Source organism: Hemicordylus capensis, chromosome 5, assembly GCF_027244095.1.
Source record: "Hemicordylus capensis ecotype Gifberg chromosome 5, rHemCap1.1.pri, whole genome shotgun sequence".
Taxonomy (NCBI): domain Eukaryota; kingdom Metazoa; phylum Chordata; class Lepidosauria; order Squamata; family Cordylidae; genus Hemicordylus; species Hemicordylus capensis.
Genome location: NC_069661.1, coordinates 213,887,993 through 213,910,278, shown reverse-complemented (window position 1 = coordinate 213,910,278; position 22,286 = coordinate 213,887,993). Strand labels below are relative to the sequence as shown.

General features: G+C 41.4%; 1 protein-coding gene across 1 annotated transcript; it reads right to left on the bottom strand.

Moving 5' to 3' along the window:
- Positions 1-3,113: 3,113 nt before the first annotated feature.
- DESI1 (desumoylating isopeptidase 1) lies at positions 3,114-22,246 on the bottom strand. Its single transcript, XM_053254253.1, has 6 exons — positions 21,629-22,246; positions 14,219-14,240; positions 11,185-11,254; positions 10,178-10,287; positions 8,473-8,595; positions 3,114-7,076 (listed from the first exon to the last, which is right to left on the bottom strand). The coding sequence occupies exons 1-6, from the start codon at positions 21,717-21,719 to the stop codon at positions 6,983-6,985; spliced, it is 510 nt and encodes a 169-aa protein (XP_053110228.1). The 5' UTR covers positions 21,720-22,246; the 3' UTR covers positions 3,114-6,982.
- Between the last annotated feature and the right edge of the window lie 40 nt (positions 22,247-22,286).

Sequence of the window (22,286 nt, the reverse complement as noted above, 5' to 3'; positions counted from 1 at the left end):
AAGCGCCTCACCCCTTCAGCTGAAGTGATTCTTCTCTCTCAAGCCACCGTTCCTGGTAAATATGCTGCTCCTACAAGCTTGGACTCTCCTCCATCCTTTTACTGCTCCCTTCTTCTCCCTTTCCTTTCCTATACTAACTCCAAACCATGCCAGCCCTCAGCCTCTCTCAAACCCACCCCCCTCTTTTCTGCCTGTATCTGACATGTATTAGAATCTAGGAAGATTTAATTACCCACACATAAGTTAGTTAGGCACACGGTGAATATTGGTACTGGTTAGGATGTTCTGTTTAATTACTGTTGCTGATAGAGGGTTCTGCTTTTTGCCTTGTTAGATTAAGTCTTTTATACTCAATAAAGCCCATTGAATCTTTGAGTGTTTGATCTCCTTTCTTGCTTGCATCCAGATCAAACGTGGTCACTAATATAAAAGAACTTGGTCCAGACCTATTTTGTATACTAACTAATGAGCATATTTAGTGTATAAATCAGGCCTGGTCTGTAACAGGGAGCGCTTGCTCCCTTAACCTTGTGTAACAGCCGGGCTGCAAAGTGGGGCTAGGTGGTGCAGATCCAAACCTGGTGGGTCTTACATACAGCCTAACCCAGGTGGAGCATCTCTAGCTTGGGTTAGGTGGCGTGTGAAAACAGCCTCGTCTCTTTTACTAAGCAGGGTTTGTACGTGGATGGGTGATATGTGAGTGCTGTAAGATTTTCCCCTTAGAGGATGGGGCCATAGCTCAGTGGAAGAGCATTTGCATGCCAGAGGTCCCCAGTTCACTCTCTGGCATCTCCAGGTACGGCTGGGAGAGACTCCTGCCTGAAACCTTGGAGGGTTGCTGCTAGTCAATGTAGACAATACTGAGCTAGATAGATCAATAGTCTCACTTGGTATAAGGCAGTGTCCTATGTTCCTACAAGATAGCTGGAGCAGCAGTGTATCAACAGGAAGGTAGGTACAGCAACTGCCTGCTGGCCTCAACCCTTGAAAAGAGGCCTGGGCTGAACAAGGAGGGAAGGAAAAATGTACACAGAGTGGCAGAGAGACCAGGAGATGACAGCAACTAGAGAAGCCTCTTCCTCTCTATAAGAACTGTGGGGTGAGTGGCCCAGCCCCACACATGGCAGCTGTCCTCAAGACAGCAGTGTTCACAAAAACTGGGCCTTCCTAAAGTACGCACGCACGCGCGCGCACACGCACACACACACACACACCTTGCAAAGGTTGAAAAGGCATGTTGAAAGGGACTCATGAGTCTTGGATATTGGAGTGGCAGCAAAGGAGGAGTGAAATGAACTTTCACTCAGTGGGGATCTCCAGAACCTCTGTTGAGAAAGCCCTGTTAAAGATTATTCCGCCATTAGAACACAGTTTTATTTAGGAACATTTTTATACACTGGGGCAAAGTGAAGAATGTGGTTGTGGGTGCAATTGGAAAAACTTGAAACTGGCTTAATTTTTTCTTAGTGAGCTATTGTTTTTAGGCTATATAATGGCAGACTGCATTTTAAGTTATTGCCAGTTGTTTTGTTTTTATGAGTTGTCACTCTAATTCCTTGGCAAATTTTCAAGAAAATTTTAGATATTCTTTTGCCAGAGGATAGAGTTTATATACACTCACTGACAAAAGAAAATTTAAAATAAGGTTTCATTGTTTACAAAATCCTTAAATATTATAGTATCTGAAATGTGCACAAAATGTAATAGAATCAGAATTTTGGACATCATTTCTGCACTTAGTGTGATTGTATACGAATTCAACCCAGTGTACAAGCTTGGACAGATGACTAACCTTTTGCTATAAGCCACAATCAGTATTTTAATTTTTGTACTCATTAGCTTTCCCCTGCATATTTTAATTTAATCAGAAGGAAAGCGAACACATTGGTAACAGAATCAGGTAGGACTAGAAATGTGATTAATCAGGGTTTGTCCTCAAATATGTACCTGGAACACACAGATAGCAGCAGCTGATGTGCGGGAAAGATGCAGCAGCAGTGACAGGTAGAACAAAAGTTCACCACTAATACTGCTAGTCCACTGAAAGTTATCCCCTCCCCCAAAGCAGCTGTCAGGTTTAAATACAAGCTCCCATTTGTAATTTATAGTTAATCCCCAGGCATTGAGTGCCAAAGAATGAATTAAAATCTGATGTGATTTAGTGCCACCTAGTGATAATTTATTGTAATAAACCAGTTGGAATTCTGCCCAGTTTTTAAGAAGTCACATTAAATCGAGACAACATAAGTGCTCTGTCACTTTCTATTCGGTTTTACTAGTCTATTTGTCCTAGAGCAGTGGTTCTTAATGTGGGGTTCGCCAGATATTGCTGAACTACAACTCCCAACATCCCCAGCCAAGAACCACTGTCCTAGAGGCTTTAGAAGTAGCACTGTATTTGCTCTGCTTTGATACCCTTTAGTTACTGGCTGGAAGAATATGATATTTCCAAACTTTGGAGATGAATTGGACAGTTTTAGGAGTGATAGGATTGTTGTGAGGCTTCAGTTTCATTAGACCAACACTTTTGGTATGCTATTCATGAACACAGATCAGTAACCCTAGTTCTCAACTCCATTTGTTGTGTATATTCAGACATATTTTTCATGGTCTATTTCACTTATGCTGTTCATAGGGAAAAGTTACAAACTAGGGCTCCTGTTCTACCCCTGACCACTGGAAACTTATTCTACCTTCTCCCCCAGCCATTACCTTCAAGCTTAGTTATAAGGACTAGAAGTTTGCTAAAGTGACCGATTCTCAGGATACCACATTCTGCTTCCAGACCAGTACCAATTCCATGCTTTTGCAGAATCACAGTGTTTTGTCACAGCTGTTCAGTCTTAATTACATTTCTATACTGCCCTTTATCCCAAGACCTTCAGGGCAATGAACAAATTAAAAACCACAATTTAAAACATACTTAAAATAAAACCAATAAAGCTGCAGTCAACAAAAAGGCACCACTGCATTTGCAACAGGTCAACTGGCACTGCTTTGAAGAGGGGCACATGTTCACTATTAACATATATGATACTAGAAAGATTTGGTTGGGAGAATCAACAATGTAATGCAGAAGTTGTTTAATTAAAAAAAAAAGCAAGCAAGCCAAATTAATTTCTGCCAAAGAGCTTTATTATTTTAATTATAAAATGGCAAAAAGGAATTCCCAGAAATATGACAGACCCATCAATTCGGGCCAAGCTTCTGCTCTTTTACAAGAGCCATTCAGGTTCCCCTGCCCATTGTCAACCACTTCAGGTTGGAAGGGCTTCAATTTACATACATGTCTCATACTTTTATATACTCATAAATACAAATGACTGAGTGGAATGCTGGGTATATACATGGTTGTCCTTTCTAAGTACTCCAGTAGGCTCCCCGACTAGTGACTATCCACACTCAACCATGTTAACTGGTAAGAGTACATACAATTATGTCCTAGAATGGAGAGCTAGCTTCAAAATAAAGCCTCTTCAAGAGCTCCCATCAATGCAGAGGCTCTGTTATTGCACACAAGTTAAAATAGAGACCATTGTTGTTACAGGACAGCAAAAGGCTCATCTCTTTCCTTGAAACAGTAGGGAGGACGGCGACTAATATTAGGTTCAAAAATGGAAGAGACAATCTCATCCTAGTCTCCCATCTCATGGATGTTGTTCAAGGCTCCAATTCTATATGCACTTGCCTGGGAGTAAGGCCCACTGGACTCAGAGGGACTTACTTCTGAGTAAACATGCATAGGATGAGGTTGCACATTCCTATGGCTGTGGGAAGGAAAGTGCTAAGAAGAGTGGTCAAGTAAGTTCCAGGACTTTCCATTTATCCATCTGGCTGGATGCACTAGTCAGATGGGGAAAGGTATACAGAAACAGACAGAAGGAACGGTCAGGAGATACACAAAAGGAACTACTGGCATTGCTGAGGCTGCAATCCTAAACACAGTCATTAGGAAGCATGTCCCATTAAGCTCAATGGAGCAGACTTGGAAGTAAACCCGTTTTGGACCAGACTGCAAGAAGAGAAGGAAAAAACTTTTAAGAAGGCCAGATACTCAGTGCTTCTGAGAGCTTCAGCAGGATGAATTTTTAAAATGCTTTGCTCTTGCTTTTCTCCTCCTCCTCCTCCTCCACATATCCTGTACAAATTGCCTTGTAGAGGAACGATGAGTATATTTTTACAAGCAGAGGATAAGGACTTAAGAATATTCAGGATCAGATTCACTGTTAGCCAATTCTTATCTAGTTATGGCTACCAACATAGCTTTAAAATGCTACCAGAGTAGGAAAGCAAAGTGTTGCCAGACTGCAGTATGAAGTTCCTGTGCAAAGGTTCCAAGCCAGCAGGAGAGGATGCAAGCGCTGTGCCTCCCGCCCCATTTCTCTACAGGTCTGTAGAAAATAGGACTCCAGTTTTATCTCACAGCAGGAAAGAGGAAAGCAGGAAAAAGGGCTGGTAGCAGCAGGGTGTGGAAGACACAGTGGCTGCATCCTCTCCTGCTCTTTCAGAACCTTTAAAGGGATGGATAGACCTTCACAGATTGTACATTTTATACTCATAGTGGCATTACATTGTTACATGTGTTGTGGACCAAAAGTGAACATAATATCTGAGCTGAAACCAAATCCTCCCCCCGCCATTTCCAAACGTTAGCAGCAAAAATAGTTATTTTGCATCTTTTTGAAACATTATTTGAGGAGGGAGGTAAATCAGCCTGCTATAAGAGAAGAGAAGGACAGATTGGCCAGGGTGCAAAAAGATTTCTAAGTTAGCTGAATTAACAGCTGATACAGTGCATCAGATAGAGTTCAGGGTCTTGGTCATGGTATCTTCTAGGGTTGTGCATAGGAATGATCAGTCCTGATCATTCTCACATTATGTTAATGATGCAGAGAGTGGCCAGGATCACATTGAGCTGATGACTGTTATTGGCTTGATGCATCAGGATGTGGAAGACTTATTTTAAAGGAAGAGCTGTGAAGAAAGCAGATGCCTTCTGGCAGCTGCAGCATTTCAAAATGCCACCTGTCCACCCATCTTCTCCCTCTATAATGCACCAAGGCAGGAAGCAATGTCATAATAGGAACATAGGAAGCTGCCATATACTGAGTCAGACCATTGGTCTATCTAGCTCAGTACTGTCTTCACAGACTGGCAGCGGCTTCTCCAAGGTTGCAGGCAGGAATCTCTCTCAGCCCTATCTTGGAGAAGCCAGGAAGGGAACTTGAAACCTTCTTCTGCTCTTCCCAGAGCGGCTTCATCCCCTGAGGGGAATATCTTGCAGTGCACACACATCAAGTCTCCCATTCATATGCAACCAGGGCAGACCCTGCTTAGCTAAGGGGACAAGTCATGCTTGCTACCACAAGACCAGCTCTCCTCTCCTCAAGGATTGTTGCATCCTTTTCCCAGCAAAGAAGTTGGCCACATCCTCTAGTTACAGGGCATGTCTATTTATTTTCCCCATTAATGCACCAGGGAAAGAATGCCATGTCATGACTTTGCTTCTTGCCCTGATGCATTATATGGGAAGAAGATGAAGGAAAAGGCAGCAATTTGAACAGCTGCTGCTGCCACTGCCAGCAGGCAGCCACAGAAGCCGTCTCTTCCTTAGGCTCCTCCGTCCCCCACTCACTCCACTGCTCCTAATACTGGAGAATAATTGGAAGAATTCCTGGAGAAAGATGTTCCAATAGGGCTTGCATTGCCTCAGACCTGATTATTCATTTGATGTGATGAACAGCTTCAGTACCTTCTTCTGCAGAGCTTTCTTACAGACAAGCAGCCATTGCCTCAGAATGATTCTCACTAGGGATAGGGTATACTGCAGAGATAATTATGAGGAAAGACAGCATATCATCATCACTCTTTGTTCCCATGTCTGAATAGATGACAGGTTCCTCTCAAGAATAGAGTTGGGGGGAAGATGGTGTGTCAACAATTTGTTTGAAATGGCCCACAATACACAGAATACCTTTTATACAATGTAGATGCTTTAAGGGGAAGAGTGAATCTAAATCAAACAGTGGACATTGACTTGATTCTGGAACAATTTCTAAAGTGCTTATTTTCTGGCTACGACCCTCCACCTCAAACTTAGATCACCTGTTAGCCTTGACCCCCCCCCGCCAAAGGATTGAGATAAAGGCGTGTAATTAATTAGGCATAACTGCATAGTTGTGATGTTTTTCTTTTTCTAAAATGGAGAGACTGCTTAGTGTAATATAGATCTACAGTAACCAATTTATAAGATTTCTTCCCATATGGCTATGAATTAATTTCAGGGATTGTTCTACTTGATGCTGCAGAATCCACACTCTCCAGTCCAGTTCTGGTACTGAATGACAGGAAGTGGTCTTTTATTACAGTCATACATATCCAGAATTAGAAATCCACCTAGTAGTTTGTTGTGAAGATTACTGTGATTGAGAAACTAATCTACAATACCTATTTAAGATACATTTATCAGAGTATTTCACAGTGAACTTTTCCCTCCTAAAGGTAGCACAAAATAATACTGTGTTCAAGTTTAATAATGGGTTAGTATTAACTAGGACTTCAATGTTGCAAGTTTTACACTTTTTCTGCTATATTTGCCACAAATACACCATAACATGGATATGAAAAATAAGCAAGTCTGGCAAGGGATGGCTAAGACTAGCTACTCAGTGCTACCCATGTTATTCTAAGTTGTGCAATGGGCTTTCTATTCTCTACTCTCTCAGCAGGGGATTTTAAAAAGCATTAGAAGTGAACCAAGACAAAAACAACTTTAAGTAAGTAAATATAATGCTATTTGACTTTATGACAATTTTTTCCTGGTAGCATCAGATCACATGCAATCCAGTAAATACTCTCCCTGGAAAGTCTGAAATGCCATTTTGCTGTTAACTGTGGCATGAAATTCTAAGATAGGAATCTGGTAGACTGGGGTTTAAAAAGGAAATGCCCAGATGATTTGAGGCATTTTCCACCATGTTTGCTAGCTCTGCCCATTATGTCTGCTGAAAGTATTTCCTCCAGGTGGCTGGATCTGAATGGAGTCAAGGAGAGGCCGTAGAGCTTGTCCAAAGGGTCTGAACAGGAGAGAAAAAAAGAGCACTTTTGAGATGCTGGAGTACTATGTACACACTGGTTTCCTGATTAAAACTGAAACAAAGCTGCCTCTAGAATATAACTAAGTGCATACCTGTAGGAGCTTGGGTAAGGGGGAAAGATGACACTAGATGTTCTCATTCAGTGCATCAAGTCTACACACAGTGACCTGAGCTCATGCTAGTGTTTCTCCTGGCATCTGCATAGCAGATGGAGTAGAAAAGGTCAGTACATACCTCACTCTCCATACCAACTGGAAAGACAGGGGCATGGAAGGAACATTTTACCATATTTTATCTTCTTTTCTGGGTACGCTGACTAGGTCTAAAATGCTGCAAGCAGGGGGAATTCTTGAATTCACCCAGCATCTGCTCCAATCATTTTGCCATCCCAATCAGTCACAGTTCAAGACGTATGCCTCAATATGCACTTTGCATTGCAATGTTGCAGAATATGCTGGGATATGCCACAGATTACATGGGATCACAGCTGCCTCAAGCTCCCTTGCAGCTCTACAGAGAGTGTGGGGTGCTATGCCTCTCTGCTCCACAGCTGCCAATGTAAGGTGCCTTCTGATAACTGTGCTCCAGCACCCTCTGATGCTGCGAGGAAGCTCAGGGAGCACTTTTGAAATGTCATGCTGCATCAGCTTCCTTTGGGCCTGGACACAACCCATGAGGTGATCTGCTCCTACAGATGTGTTGCCCCAAACCACCACTTGGGGTGCTTGTGCAGCTGGTCCAGTCCTGAGCCTTCCAAAGATTGACACAATTCTTAATTGTTACAACAATAAGAGTATGTTCAAGCAAGAGTTGCTTGCATGTGAACATAAGAACAGCCATGCTGGATCAGGCCCAAGGCCCATCTAGTCCAGCATCCTGTTTCACACAGTGGCCCACCAGATGCTGCTTGAGGGCATGCCCTCTCTCCTGCTATTATTCCCCTGCAAGTGGTATTCAGAGGCATCCTGCTTTGTCCATGAAGAAGTAGTGACCCAAAGTTCCTCTCAGTCATGGTAGCATTTTCACAGAGTTCTTCAGCAATGTTCTCAAAAACAAGTTGGATAAAGGCATTTCTAGGTGTCCCCCCCGCACACTCCCCCTGCCATGCCTGTGTGCTGTTTCATGAAGCAGCTGAACACCCTGAAAGCTACCATGGCTCTTTAGGGAATTAAACACACTGAGAAACAATGCTCTATTAAAGAGACCTTTACTTCTAAGATTAGTCTGAAGGAAGTGTCAGTATTCCAAGCTAGGAAAATGAGTGCCATGCCCTCAGAATTCTGGAAAAGCCATGGCTGTTAACATTTGCATGCCTAGCATAGCCTGTAATCTTTCATGCTGTATTTGACATTTATAAAACAAGGACTCTACTCACGTTGCAAGAACTTCAGATGGAAGGTCAGTGATGTAGGAAGGGATCTTTCTCCCTGTTAAGAATTGTGCCACTTCATTGCTAAATGTATTGCAGTTATGGTCAAAAAGGTTATAGGTGTCTCCTCTGTAGTTCAAATGAAGAGTTCAAACAAAGGAAAGATAATGAAAAAATGTAGTAAGAGAGACCTCAAATATATAATAGAGAACAGCAATCTTTCATTCATGGGAGACTCCTGAGCAGCTGATGTAGAGGCCAATTTACCCTGCAATACTCAGACCAGGGCTAATTATTTGTTGTGTGCCTAGTACAACTCTTTTTTTTAAAAAACAAACAAACAGAAAAGCAGTTGGGGGGAATTTTGAGTGAAGAAATAGAAAGATATGATTTACACTTTCTTCACATTAGACTGATAATTCAGTTGCTTCCCTCACCACACGAGTTTCAACATGCTATTTACCTGCATTTTGAACCATGTGGGAGAACGAAAGATTGCAGGCAGGAAAAGGGTTAAGCCCTCCCCCTGCTGTTTGTCCACTCAAAATCCTTCCCTCCCCAAGCAGCTTTTCAAACACTGACACCAAGCAGTACTGGAGTTCTAAGCAACATACATTTAAACAAATAATTACTTGTAGACCAGCATGCAGAAACCACTTAAAATCTGTCTATTTCAACTGGCCTAAGCATGCTTAAACAGGTGCTGGACTGTGATTGTTCTCTAATGACAGCTCCAGCACATCACATAAAGTTATGATACAATACTATAGAATTCTGAACTGTTATCCAAACTCACAGTATAACAGCATAGATAATCATCTATTTTAAAAACGTAAATAAGATAGTTTAAGTTTTAGTTTCTTTTTTAAAATAACCTCGTCTAAAATGAAATCTGAACTCAATACAAACACATGATCTCTTAAAAACAGAACACATGGCTTTCCTTTTTAAAAAAATATGTGGGGAAAATATTTTTGCTAATCTTCATAAAGCATAATTCATGTACTTATAATATGACTTTTTCATGAAAATGAAGGGGAAAGTGTACATTCTGCATCAGTTTTGTTTTCTTGGAAGGCATTCCTAGATTTTGCAGCAAAACAAAGTGAATCTATCATATCAGGATTCACTTTGATTTGCTGCAATATCTAGGAATGCCTTCTGGCTTTCTAGACCAGTAAAGGTAAAGTGTGCCATCGAGTCGGTGTTGACTCCAACTTATTAATCATCTTGTAGAAACTCATGCCAGCATATCCATTTTAAACTGATCATTACCCTTTATGATAGAGAGTGTATTATATTCTTCAATAAAAAGGAACATCTGTCAAATTAAAAGCAACTCAAGCGAGTCCAGTATTACACTATCAATTTCAGAACGAGGCAAGTTAATGCTCTTGCCCCAAATGAAATTACTCAGGTCTTCACAACATATGGAAGGGGGGGATGCAGCTCATCGACATTGTATTATAGCTATATTGTATCAAATCTTCTTATAAACATAGAAAGTGAGATATGGAAGTATATCTTGTGCAAAATAAACTCAAAGGCAAACTCTGAAGTAGAGATTGAATATCTCCAATAAAACCAAATGAAAAGAAAGCATTTTTTTAAAAAAGAGAGAAGCATGCTTGTGGAATTTGTACCAAGAAGCTTTCTCACCACTGTATCTTTCACAAAGTGTTATAATGGAAACAAAGCTTCATTCTCTCACCGGAATATGGATTCCCCTAATGAGGCCAAGTATTCCAGGAAGAGCTCTTCTGAAACTTCTGTGAATCCTAGGTCTACAATCGAGTCTGGGGGCCCGAGCATTGTCCCACCCTGTAGATTAACATCCAGGAGGGTATCAAAAGACTTATTTACGTATAGGCCACATTTCAATATATGCATTACAAGAACAGCTAACAAATAACACACAGCAAAAACATACACATCACTAGAATGAAAAAGCATTATAAAACATCACAGGCGCGAACAAGCTTGGGAACATAAACAGGTCTTTATCTGGTGCCAATAGACATAAGAACACATATTATGTTGTTCATTTTACTGTGATCCACAAAATGAATTGCTACTCCCTTTATTACACAATTTCCAGAGCATTCAGATGAATTTTATGTTTCTTGGTTACTGTCAGATCAATATTTGGAAGTCACTTATAAAGTCGCTAAGTTCTGTGCTGCTGCATATAAGTCATGGAGGTGATTAATTATGGATATTCCCAATAAATACCTATAAAAGACAATATTTCAGTAGTTTTATCTTACGTGTATTTATCTCATGTAATGTACTGTTGTATTAAATATGATATTTAAGCTGGTCACTGACTGCAATACATATAAAAATAAATAAACGAACAAACAGGATTGTGAGATAAGGGGGCCCAAGACCTCAACTTTGTCAATGGTTAGACCAAACTATTTACATCTAGAATGTCTAGTATATTTACAATGTCTAGTATATTTTTTTAAAAGTTTAGTTACAGAGCCAGCATTGGCTGTTAAATGCTGATAACAGATACTGCAGTAGCTATAAGGAAGTTTATCCCAACATTAGAAGCTTTAAGCAGAAGTACAACACATTTTGCAACATGGCCAACCAAATGTTTAGCAGCATGAAATACTACACTAAATACTATTTTTCTCAATAGATTACAGAAGTGGATAGACTGAAATCTATCAAGGAAAGGAAGAAACAGAAATAGAATACAAAACTTACAGGTGGACAACTGGAGATCCCACCACTACCATAGAAGAACTCATCCCTGTGGACAATTATGGAGGTATGCCTGAGAGAATTGGGGAAGAGGAACAGGGAGAAATAAGCAGAAAGTGGCAGAGATTAAACAGGATCATGAGTTCAAGCCATCAACAAAGCCTAGGACATTACTAAAACAGTTTAGCAACATTTAAAAAACAAACAGATCCACACCTCATTTTGGAAAGCATCTATATTGTAACATCCCACTTACAAACTGTTACTGAGTCTCTTATCCAACTGCATAGAATACCACCAATTGGGGTCATGACTTCTACACAAGTACTATACATGTGACTGTATTTGGTTCTAAAAATCTTAATTAAAATTGATTAAACCACTGCAAATAAAGTTGATTCATTTCTATGAACAAACAGCTCTAAAGAAAGTGATGAATGGGTGTGTTACAACAGGTGTAGTCTTAGAAGATGCAAGAGGACAAACACCTCTACTAAGATTGCACCTGCAATTTTTCAAAGTATTTTTATTAAAAACAATTTTAAAAATCCTGCTCACTCAAGTGGTGGATACCTTTTTAATCAAAAGGTTTTAAAATAGATTTGTTAACTAAAAATGCAGCACTGATATTATATAAGTAATCAATTAAAAACTTTATCAATCTAATAGTTCACTGTCATAAGCTCTCCCTGGTTTCTCAGGTTGAGACGGTGGTCTGGAGCACTTTTTATCAGCTTTAGCTGATACGTAAGCCACGTCCATTTCTAGAAGTGAATGACCTTAAAACAGTAGTACATATACTGGTAACCTCCAGGCTTGACTACTGTAATGTGCTCTACATGGGGCTGCCTTTGTACGTAGTCCGAAAACTACAATTGGTACAGAATGTGACAGCCAGATTGGTCTCTGGGACAACATGAAGGGACCACATAACTCCGGTTTTGAAAGAACTGCACTGGCTGCCAATATGTTTCCAGGTGAAATACAAAGTGCTGGTTCTTACCTATAAAACCCTTAATGGTGTAGGTCCAGGCTATTTAAGAGAGCGCCTCCTTTGTCATAAACCCTGCCGCCTGTTTCAATCTTCTAGAGAGGTCCAGTTATGGATGCCACTAGCTCATTTGATGGTGACCCATGACTGGGCTTTCTCTGTGGCTGCCCCAAGGCTTTGGAATATGCTCCCTACTGAAGTAAGAGCATCTCCTTCTCTGTTTTCAGGAAGAACCTCAAGACTCTCCTCTTTTTGCAGGCTTTTAATTAGAATGAATGTTAATAATTTTACAACTTGTTTTAGTATCTATTTTATTCTATTGTTTTTGTCATGTATTTTAATTTGTAACTTTTAAATATTTTAAATTTTGTACACTGCCTAGAGATGTACATATCAGGTGGCATAGAAATAGGATATAAATAAATAAATAAATAAATAAAATAAAAAAAACCTAACTAACACAAGGGTCAAAATTAAAGTCCATCTAAGCAAGAAATCTGAAAAAACTCAGTATATTTCAAGATGGTGCCACAATATTTTTAATTCTTTAAAATAGTCCTATTCTGCCTCTCCAACAGAGGTGGTATACAATAAAAAATAAATTGGACAAGCATAAAATCAAAACAGCACCCCTAAGAAAACAGCAAAACAAAATGGTACAAGAACCAACACAGATTAAAACCAAAAACCCAATTAGAATCAAATTTAAAATATTTTTTCTTTAAAGATCAAGGATTTAAGATTCTTTAAAAAAACTAATTGAGATCGATGTTGAAGCACCTCTGGGGAAGGACACTCGAAGGTTAGGGGCTACTACCGAGAAGATCCTTCCTAGTTTCTCAAACAAATCTGCGTCAGTGGTGGTGCCAAGAACAGGCCCTCATTCAGGAGCCTGAACAACTTGGAAAGTGTTCTGCTAGACATTAAGCAGATACAATGATGGTGGAGAAATACAATCTTTTGCTCCCATCACCACAGAGTAGGCCCGAATATGGGCTTCAGCCTGTGTTGAATCATATTTGCTATCGGATTTTTGCCAGTGGAGGTCAAGCTGCCTACTAGCCTGCTTCATTGTCTATAGTTTCCATGTATATTATTTATTTAGTTAGATTTATATGTCACTCTACTCCCATAGGACTCAGGGCGGCTTACAAGCAACAACATACACAGCAACACAATTCTATAAAATACATCTTGCATAACGTCATAACCCCAACCCCATACAGTACTCATTCCACATGACATAGTAACCATGGATTACAAGATCACTCTATGACCAACTATCTCAGTGACCGAACACCCAACAGAACATTTCAGTCTTACATGCCTTACAAGGGGAGAGGGTCACCTAGGCTCAGCAGGTCAGGAGAGGCTGCTTTGGTGCAACTGCATCAATTGCCCGGCCCACTTCTTTATTCCAAAGAGAGACTAGGGCATTGACAGGATTGCCTGCACTCTCAGCAGGAAAATCCCCCAGAGCCATCAGGAATCTTTAAGTCTTCAGGGCAGACCATTCTAACTGCTCCACAACCCCTGCATGAACCCTCCTGAACAAACTTCAGGGACCACCACCATCCAATGACAACTAAAAGACCAAATTGAACATATGCCCTGCAATGTGTGGGACCAGAGATCAGTTGAGAGAAGCATGGTTGTCATGGAGGACATGAAGTCTGGAGCCAAACAAGGTGGCCCTAGTGTGGACATTCAAGTCCCCAAGACCAAGAGCTTTAGGGTCCTCAATGCCATATTTTAAACCACCTCAATCAGCTTGGGCAGGGAGACAACAAAGTCCCAACTTGGTTTCAAAATGCCGCCACCACAGGCAGGCACACTATATTATCAGAAAAATGGATTGTGCATCTGAGAGTAACTACTAAGACTGGATCTGCTTTCCAATGCTAGAAGAAAACAAATATAATGCTTGACTGCATTGTGTTGCTTTCTAAAAACTCTCACAGAATATTCTTTGTGTTGAAGTTAGTGTAAAACGTTTCCACAGTTACATTATCAAAACACCAATTAATTATAAGTTTGAGTACTCACCAAATACCATCCAGCTGCTTCCCTGTGTACAGAAAGAAGAAGAAAAAGTCATCAGTAATCTACTTTACATGTTGCAACCTGTTACTCACCTCCCACAGATAGTCACTCACATTTCCTTACAGGCAAGACAGTTTCAAGTGAGCTCCTAAGTGTCTAAAAGAGCAGCGAAAATAATGTATTTTCCTTTATTAGTAAAGTTAGGGCTATTTGAGTCTGATAAGACTAGGAATGACTCATGCTCTAATCCTTGGGGTTTGTGCTAGCAGATCAAATTATGTCAGGCTTTTTGACGAGGCAGCAGTGCTAACTTCTGATGTGATACAGCCTCCCAAGGTGGTTTAGAAGTGCTGTGTAGGTCTCAAAACCAGTCAGCAAAAGACACAGTACTATAACTCTACTCTTAACAAGGCTTGTAAGTAGCCTTTTGTCTTTAAGGCATGAAAATCACATCCAAACAACCAGGCAGAGTAACTTTTGTAAACTTGTGAGAGTTGGTTCCCTTTTCCAGGCAACAATCACAAGTCATGTGTGGGAAGGGAGGCTAATAAACATTTTGCAAGATAATGTGCAAAGATGTATGATGGTGATTTGAGGTAAACATATAATCTTCATGCTAGAACAGATCATATAGGCCCTTGCCAAGAAAATCATTTGTTTCCCTCCACTTTTGATAAAGGAGGTTACAGATTCTGTATCCTAACCAGTGCTCCCTCTAACAGGGATTCCCAGATGTTGCAGACTACAACTCCCATAATCCCGAAGCAAAAGCCATTGCAGCTGGGGATTCTGAGAGTTGTAGTCAACAATATCTGGGAATCCCTCTTAGAAGGAACACTGATCCTAACTTCAAAAGGCAATACATGTACTTAAACTTGATATTATTGAACAATGAACACACATTCTAACCTATGGAAATGACTACAATATTTTACACTTGATATATGCCTTGGCTATAACCCCTGCTAACTGGAGTTATAGCCAAGAAGCATCTTTTAAAGTGATAGGTCTCATTTTTAGCAAGAGTGTAACTGTCCCTGTTCAACACTCGTGTAGTTTTCCTCCAGAGGCAGCTGCTGGCCTTTCTTTCAGATTGCAAGCCCTTTTGGGATAGAAAACCATCTTCCTTTTGCTATGTGAACTGTGTGTGTGTTGAAAAGCAGTATATAAATATTCCCAATAATGATAGGCAATTATATATGAATGTTACTTAAATGCTTTCCCCAATATATGTATTAATCTCTATGTCAGAACCTTTGAATTGCAATGAACAAGTAGTGTTTCATAGCAGTTAAGAATAGAAAGCTATGCATCATGTGAACATAATCATTCTTATGAATCTGTGGATGTTTAAGTAGCTTATGTGCCACCAGAAGTAAGATCTATGGGGCAAGAACCACTAGTTGAAGCAACTTTTTTTAAGTGAGAAAAAGCTATGTTTGAGTGGCTATTTTGATTCAATCCAATTGAACCTGACCTTGTGTCATTACTATACTGCAGTGGGAATATTCCCAATCTCTGATCTACAGTTTGATATATGAAACAAAAGGAGTCACATAAGGTGATGTGCAATACCTGCTACCACTGCAATGTCATGATGATCTGTAACACTGCATTAGTGTTGCAAGCAAATCTGCAGTGTTACACCAGCATACAGGGGATGTGATAGAAGGATGGGTTGTTTGGCTACAGCCATTGCACCAGAGCAAATATCAACATTTACCAAAGTTGTGCACACACACTACTATATAAAAATGTTCATCAACTTGACACAAGACATAACTTCATGGAAGTGTTTCCTACCAGAATATTCACAAGCTTCTAGAGGTTTGTTTAAATATTTGTTGCCTTATAGCAATCTGTCAGTATGAAGAACTGGTGTTTCTAAACAGAGTAATTAAAAACAGCAATACTCCAGTCATGTAAAAGCCCCATGAATGCACACATGTTGGATCTTTAGGATTTCACACACACTTTTTTCACATGGCTAGTGCTGAATATGCCTTTTAAATTCATATTAAAATGTTTGGTTTTCTCAGCCAGCTCTAGAGTACCATTTAATAAAACTAGAAAGTCATGTTGGCAATAGCTGCACACAATATATAGCTAGGATCCGCAGTTGCCCAAGGTATCTTATTTTTAGTTTTAAGAAAGCCTGGACTACAAAAATGGCTGCTACTCTGCTTCCAAAAATACTCATGGTCCTGTACATTGCTAGAATGAGTTAGTATGCCTGAGACACATGGAACTATTCTGAGATTTTTGCCTAAACAAAATTTGGTGCAATTTGAAGACTCACAATCCTACCATCATCATCATCATTATTAATTCAGTTTCTATACCGCCCTTCCAAAAATGGCTCAGGGCGGTTTACACAGAGAAATAGTAAATAAATAAATAATATCATAATATTATATATTATCTAAACATTTGTGTGTGTGAAAGTTGGGTTTTTTTTGGGGGGGGGGTAAAAAGAAAACAGAAAAAACAGGCCTCTTCCCCCATGTCAGCACTCACATCTTTGAGCTTGCACCATCACTATGACTAAAGAAGGTGGCATAACAAACACCACATTTAGCTTCAGCAAAATGTAATAAAAGCACCTCTCACACACTGAACTCTGTTCAGTTTATCACGCTATGCTTTTGCTTTAATATTGCAGTCTCATGCAAAGTTATTCTAGTTTCTTTCTTCCCCCAGAGTTTTGTTGGGAGGAGCAGGGAAAAACAATGGTTTTAGTAGAAAAGAATTTCTTAACAGGGTACCAAGTAGCCTGGAGCCAACATATTTACATAATCACATTTTTGTACAATGCTTCATTTGTTTCATTTATTTTGCACAGTCCACAAAACTTCCCTATAGGTTGCACTTGGGAGGCATATCACACTTCCCCAGCTCTCAAATATTTTGTCCCTATGAAAATGTGATTCTTTGTAAGACAGTGTATTTGTTGTTGTTGTTGTGATTGTATAGGCTTGTTTGTGCAATATGAATGAATGACTGTGGGAAATTCTGCTTGAACTTGAAGACTCTGGATCAAACCCCACCGCCATCAGTGTTCCCACTAACAGAGATTCCCAGATGTTGTTGACTACAATTCCCATAATTACCAGCCAAAGGCCACTACAGCTGGGGATACTGGGAGTTGTAGTGAACAACATCTGGGAATCCCTGTTAGAGGGAACAGTGAACCCCCCACCTATGTTGTTATACACATCTAATCAGTGTTTTTATTTTGTTTTAAACACATAACCAAGATGTTTGGTAGAAATCAATAGCACTCCCCCTGCTTTCTTACAGTACACATGCAACTGTCACTGAAGAGGGACTTGTATTTTGTAAGCAAAATACATAGTGGTTATTACCTATTAAGCCCTAAACAGCGTAGGTCCAGGGTATTTTGAGAACCTTCTTCATTATGAGCCCTGCCACCTTCTGAGATCATCTGGGGAGGTCTGTCTGCAGGCAGCTGCTACCAGATCATTCGGTGGCTACACAGGGATGGGCCTTCTCCATTGTTGCCTGGGGACTTTGGAATATGCTCAGTGTTGAAATAAGGACTTGTCTCTGATAACTTTTAAAAAAGTAGTTAAGACACACTTGTTAACCCAGGCTTTAATTAGACTTAGATTTTAACATTGTTTTAATTTTTAAATTGTTTTAATGTGTGCTGTTTTACTGTAAATCGCCCAGAGATGTGGATTTTGGGTTATATATAAATATGTTAAATAAAATAAATATTGCTTATATGTGGCCGAGGACCTGAAGAAATATTTCTATAATGTAGCTGAGGTACACTTTTGATCATGCATAAAGGACCTAGAAAATTGTTGTCACTACCAGAGTCTAAAAAGTTGCCCACTCTTAATAAAACCATTTCTAAGCCACATTCAGATGGCACTATATTGAAATATTTGTTGTGGCTGCCCTGAAATTATTAATCTCCCAAAATAAACCACCAGATTATTATTGAAGAACATCATCAGGAGAAGACAGATAACATGGTTGAAATAATGCTAAACAGGATAATAGAGGTGATGAAGGTTGGTGTCCTGGATGATTTTCAGCCAAATTCGATGAAGCTTTACTCAGAAGTGAATTGTGCCAAGTATAAAATGACTTGTCCTCAACATAGCATTGCAGGCTTAAGACCCTATCCATCTACCAGATGCGGGAACATAGCTCTTGGCAGATAAAATTTATTTCCAGCAGGCCAGATTAAAATCAACCTTATCTCTTATTTATGCAGCATAGTGTTAAAATCCCTGCTAACTTGGCAAAGAGGCACCTTTTAACATGGTGGTTCTCTTTATTTAGCAGGGGGAGAATAACTGGCCCGATCCACCCCCAGCACAGGACTTCCAGTGACTGTTGCTGGTGTCTGTCTTATGTTTCTTTTTAGATTGTGAGCCCTTTGGGGACAGGAATCCATCTTACCATATTTATTTATGTATATCTTTGTGTAAACCACCCTGAGCCATTCTTGGAAGGGCGGTATAGAAATTGAATGAATGAATGAATAAATAAATACCGACAAAATCAATTGCTCCCTGTCCTTGACTGACTATGCCAATGATGGATGGTTCAGGAAAGGCTTAAGGATATTTAGCCAGGTTGTAACACTCATGATGTCATTATGCAGGATCATACCAAATGCAGATGTCCTAAGGAACTATCCTTGCAAATATTCCTCTAAACTTCTAGCCTAAACATGACAATGAGATGCCTCTACATCTTTGTTCTTGTAGCATATTTGCCTTTAACCTCATCTAGTATTAGTCTGCTGCACACAGCAAATACAGCAAAGAGATTTATGACAACTTGAAGCTTATGCTACCATAAACATGTTAGTCTTTAAAGGAGCCACAAGACTCTTTGTTGTTTCAGCCTCTTCTGTTAAGTTTGCATAAATACTGCATCACCAAAAAGCAGCTTCACCACAGCTTTTGAGTTGTGTGGCATCCTATGCATGTGTTGCCATGTGTCCAGAAATGATCTCTTCAAGACACACACTTGTATACTAAGGAAAGAGGCATCACATATACCAGTTTTTCTCAACCACTGGTCCATGGACCGGTACTGGTCCATGAGGAATTAATCCCTCCACCAAACAATTTTGAGCCAGTGGGGGCCACTGCTGCTGGGAGCTCTCCGGAGCTCATTTCTAGGCATGCAGCCCTCACTGCTGGGATAACATTCATTTCCAGGAAGCTAAATGAGTGTTATCCCAGCAGCGAGGGCTGCCTGCCTAGAAATGAGCTCTGGAGAGCTCCCAGCGGCAGTGCCCACCCACCCCGGCTTGAAATGGTTTTGAGGGGTGCCTGGGGGTGTGGGCGAGGGGACCACTTTACTAACTGCTGGTCCTGGAAACTGTGCACAAAGGATGTACTGGTCCATGACTCCAAAAACGTTGAGAAACACCGACATATACAACTGCAGTATGTTAATGGTACATACAAAGTCATTCTGTGTCCAAGTACAATGATACTTTCAAATAAAAGGGGGCCAATACATTCCATAGGATGAAAAGAACTTTAGCTTTATCTCTTTATTTCTCTCTTAAAGCATTGGCTTCTTTGTCCCAACATTCATCCCTCTGTGAAGCCACATAAAGATAAAACATGCATTGATTATAGCCATATGTATACCAGGCCTGTTAAGTATGACATGACTAAGCATTTAGTACTCTTATTGGATTGCTTAGGGGCGTAGCTATAATTGTGTGAAAGGGTTCAAAGAACACGGCCCCCAGCTCCTGAGGGCCCTCTAGCTCCCTCCCTCCCTATTTTCTTCATTATCTCCCTTACTCTGGGTGGCCACCAGAGAGAGGAATGAACATGGGCCCCCTTTCCCCTAGCTATGCCTGATTGCAGTCCTATGCACACTTACTTGGGAATTAATCCTACACAACTCAGTACAATCTTTATGTGAATAAACGTGGAAAGGACTGAGCTAGAAGTCAGATATATACACAATAAGATGAAGATTAAACAGATGTTTAATCCAATATGATTTTGATTCTAGATTGTCAAACAAACTTCTAGTTTGTCCTATAAGATATTTTGAGTACAGTAATCCCTCGACCTACGAACTACTCAACTTACTTTTTTTCGAGTTACGAGCGACAAAAAAGACCGGAAGTAGTTGCCAGTTTAGAATCAGCTTCCTCGACCTACGAATGTTTAGATGCGGCTTCCTCGAATTACGAGTGTTTTGAGACTTCTGTGGTGCGCTCCTCGACTTACGAAAATTTCGACCTCCGAACGTGCGTTCGGAATGGATTATTTACGTAAGTCAAGGGACCACTGTATTTATGAATAAGACCTCACAAATTGTGAAGTCCTGCAATATTTGATTTGTGGTGTGCATGTGTTTAGCTATAATGCTGAAATAGCTACTTTAAACACATGCACACCACAAATCATATATGTAGATTAGTTGCCTGTACTTGCTCCACTATCACCTTAAGTGATGCAGCAGGGAAATGCTTGACTAACAAGCAAAAGGTTGCTGGTTTGAATCCCTGCTGGTACTATATCAGGCAGCAGTGATATAGGAAGATGCTGAAAGGCATAATCTCATACTGTGCAGGAGGAGACAATGGTAAACCCCTCCTGTATTCTACCAAAGAAAACCACAGGGCTCTTTGGTCGCCAGGAGTCGACAGTTGGCACAACTTTACCTTTATTTGCTCCACTACCTTTCATTTCTATGAATCAAGACAAAACTTTACAATAGGAGCTCTTGTAGTAAGCAGCTGCCCTACTTAAATCCATCAAATATTCAGTGGTTTGTGGGAAACCATAGCACAGAAGTGAGCTTGTCTGTTGATTTCATCGACACACACACATAGCAAAGAGAGTGTGCGACTCTTCCTGCCGTAGGCACTGAGAGAAGGGTCGATATACAGTACCTCTCTGTCGACAAGGACATGCAGAAAAGGGAGCAGCTACGTGGGGGCGCGAATACAAGCCACAGCCGTCGTGCCCGCACTCAACCTCGTTAGTTAGCCCGGGAGCGACGGCGGTGGTGGGACCCGCTTCTGCTCCAGCCCTCCCTTTGTGACGGGAAATAAGGGAATAATGGGAAACGGCCCATTTTATGGGCGGCCAACCCCCAGCAGCCCCCCCCCCCCGCCGTGTTCATCACCAAGCCCCTCAGAGCCTCTCGCAAGATCTGGGGGGCGCCGGCAGGTGCTTAAAAAGCTAACCCCGCTCCACTTAGCCTCTCCCGCCCCCCCCCCCGTTAACCACCCTAGAGAGAGTCCGAGATGGGGAGGTACCCCTGCCTGCCCTTCCAAGCAAGGTAGCTTCAGATGCCGCCGCCTCCCCGCCTACTATGGGAACCGACCCCCGTCGTCTCCGTCGTACGACAGAAGCGGAGGCTCGCCGCGGTCTCCCCCCGCGCGCTTACCGAGCATGATAGGGCTGAGACGCCGAGCCATGCCCTTGGACAGGTCGTAAACATAGAGCTTCACGGGGTGCAACATCGGAGGCGAGTCCATGGCATTGGAGAAGGCGGGGGAGGGAGCAGCAGCCACGGAGAGATCCTGAGGGCAGTGGGGGGAAAGCTCTTTACCGAGGCCAGTTGGTGGGGAGGCGGAGGCGGCAGCGCTGAGCTCAGGGGGGGAAGGGGCAGCCCAGCCGGCCCGGCTCCTGCAATTCCCCGTTCTCGGCAGCGGGAATTGCTCTTATAATAACCAAATGACAGAAGGGTGGGGGGGGAGGGGAAGAGACCAGGGAGGAGGGTCGAAAGGAAGAGAACGCTCCCTCCACGCATGCGCCGCCCCCCCCACAAGGAGAGCAGGGCCCCCTGTCACGGCGCCTCTATGAGCGAGGGGTGCTAAGCAGCTAGTAGGCGGGGCTATGCGGTGAACGTGGTTGTTCCATATCAATGAGCGCAATGTCATAGGGGTTGGCCTCCTGCTTATTGGTTAGGATGTGGGGAAGGGGTGGAGCGCGCAGCCATTCCAACGAGCCAAGTTCGAGAGAGGCGGGGAGGTGGAGTTATTTTTCGTTACTGGGGGCGTGGCTTCAAGCCGTGACTCCGCAATAAAGAGGCCTCCGAGCAA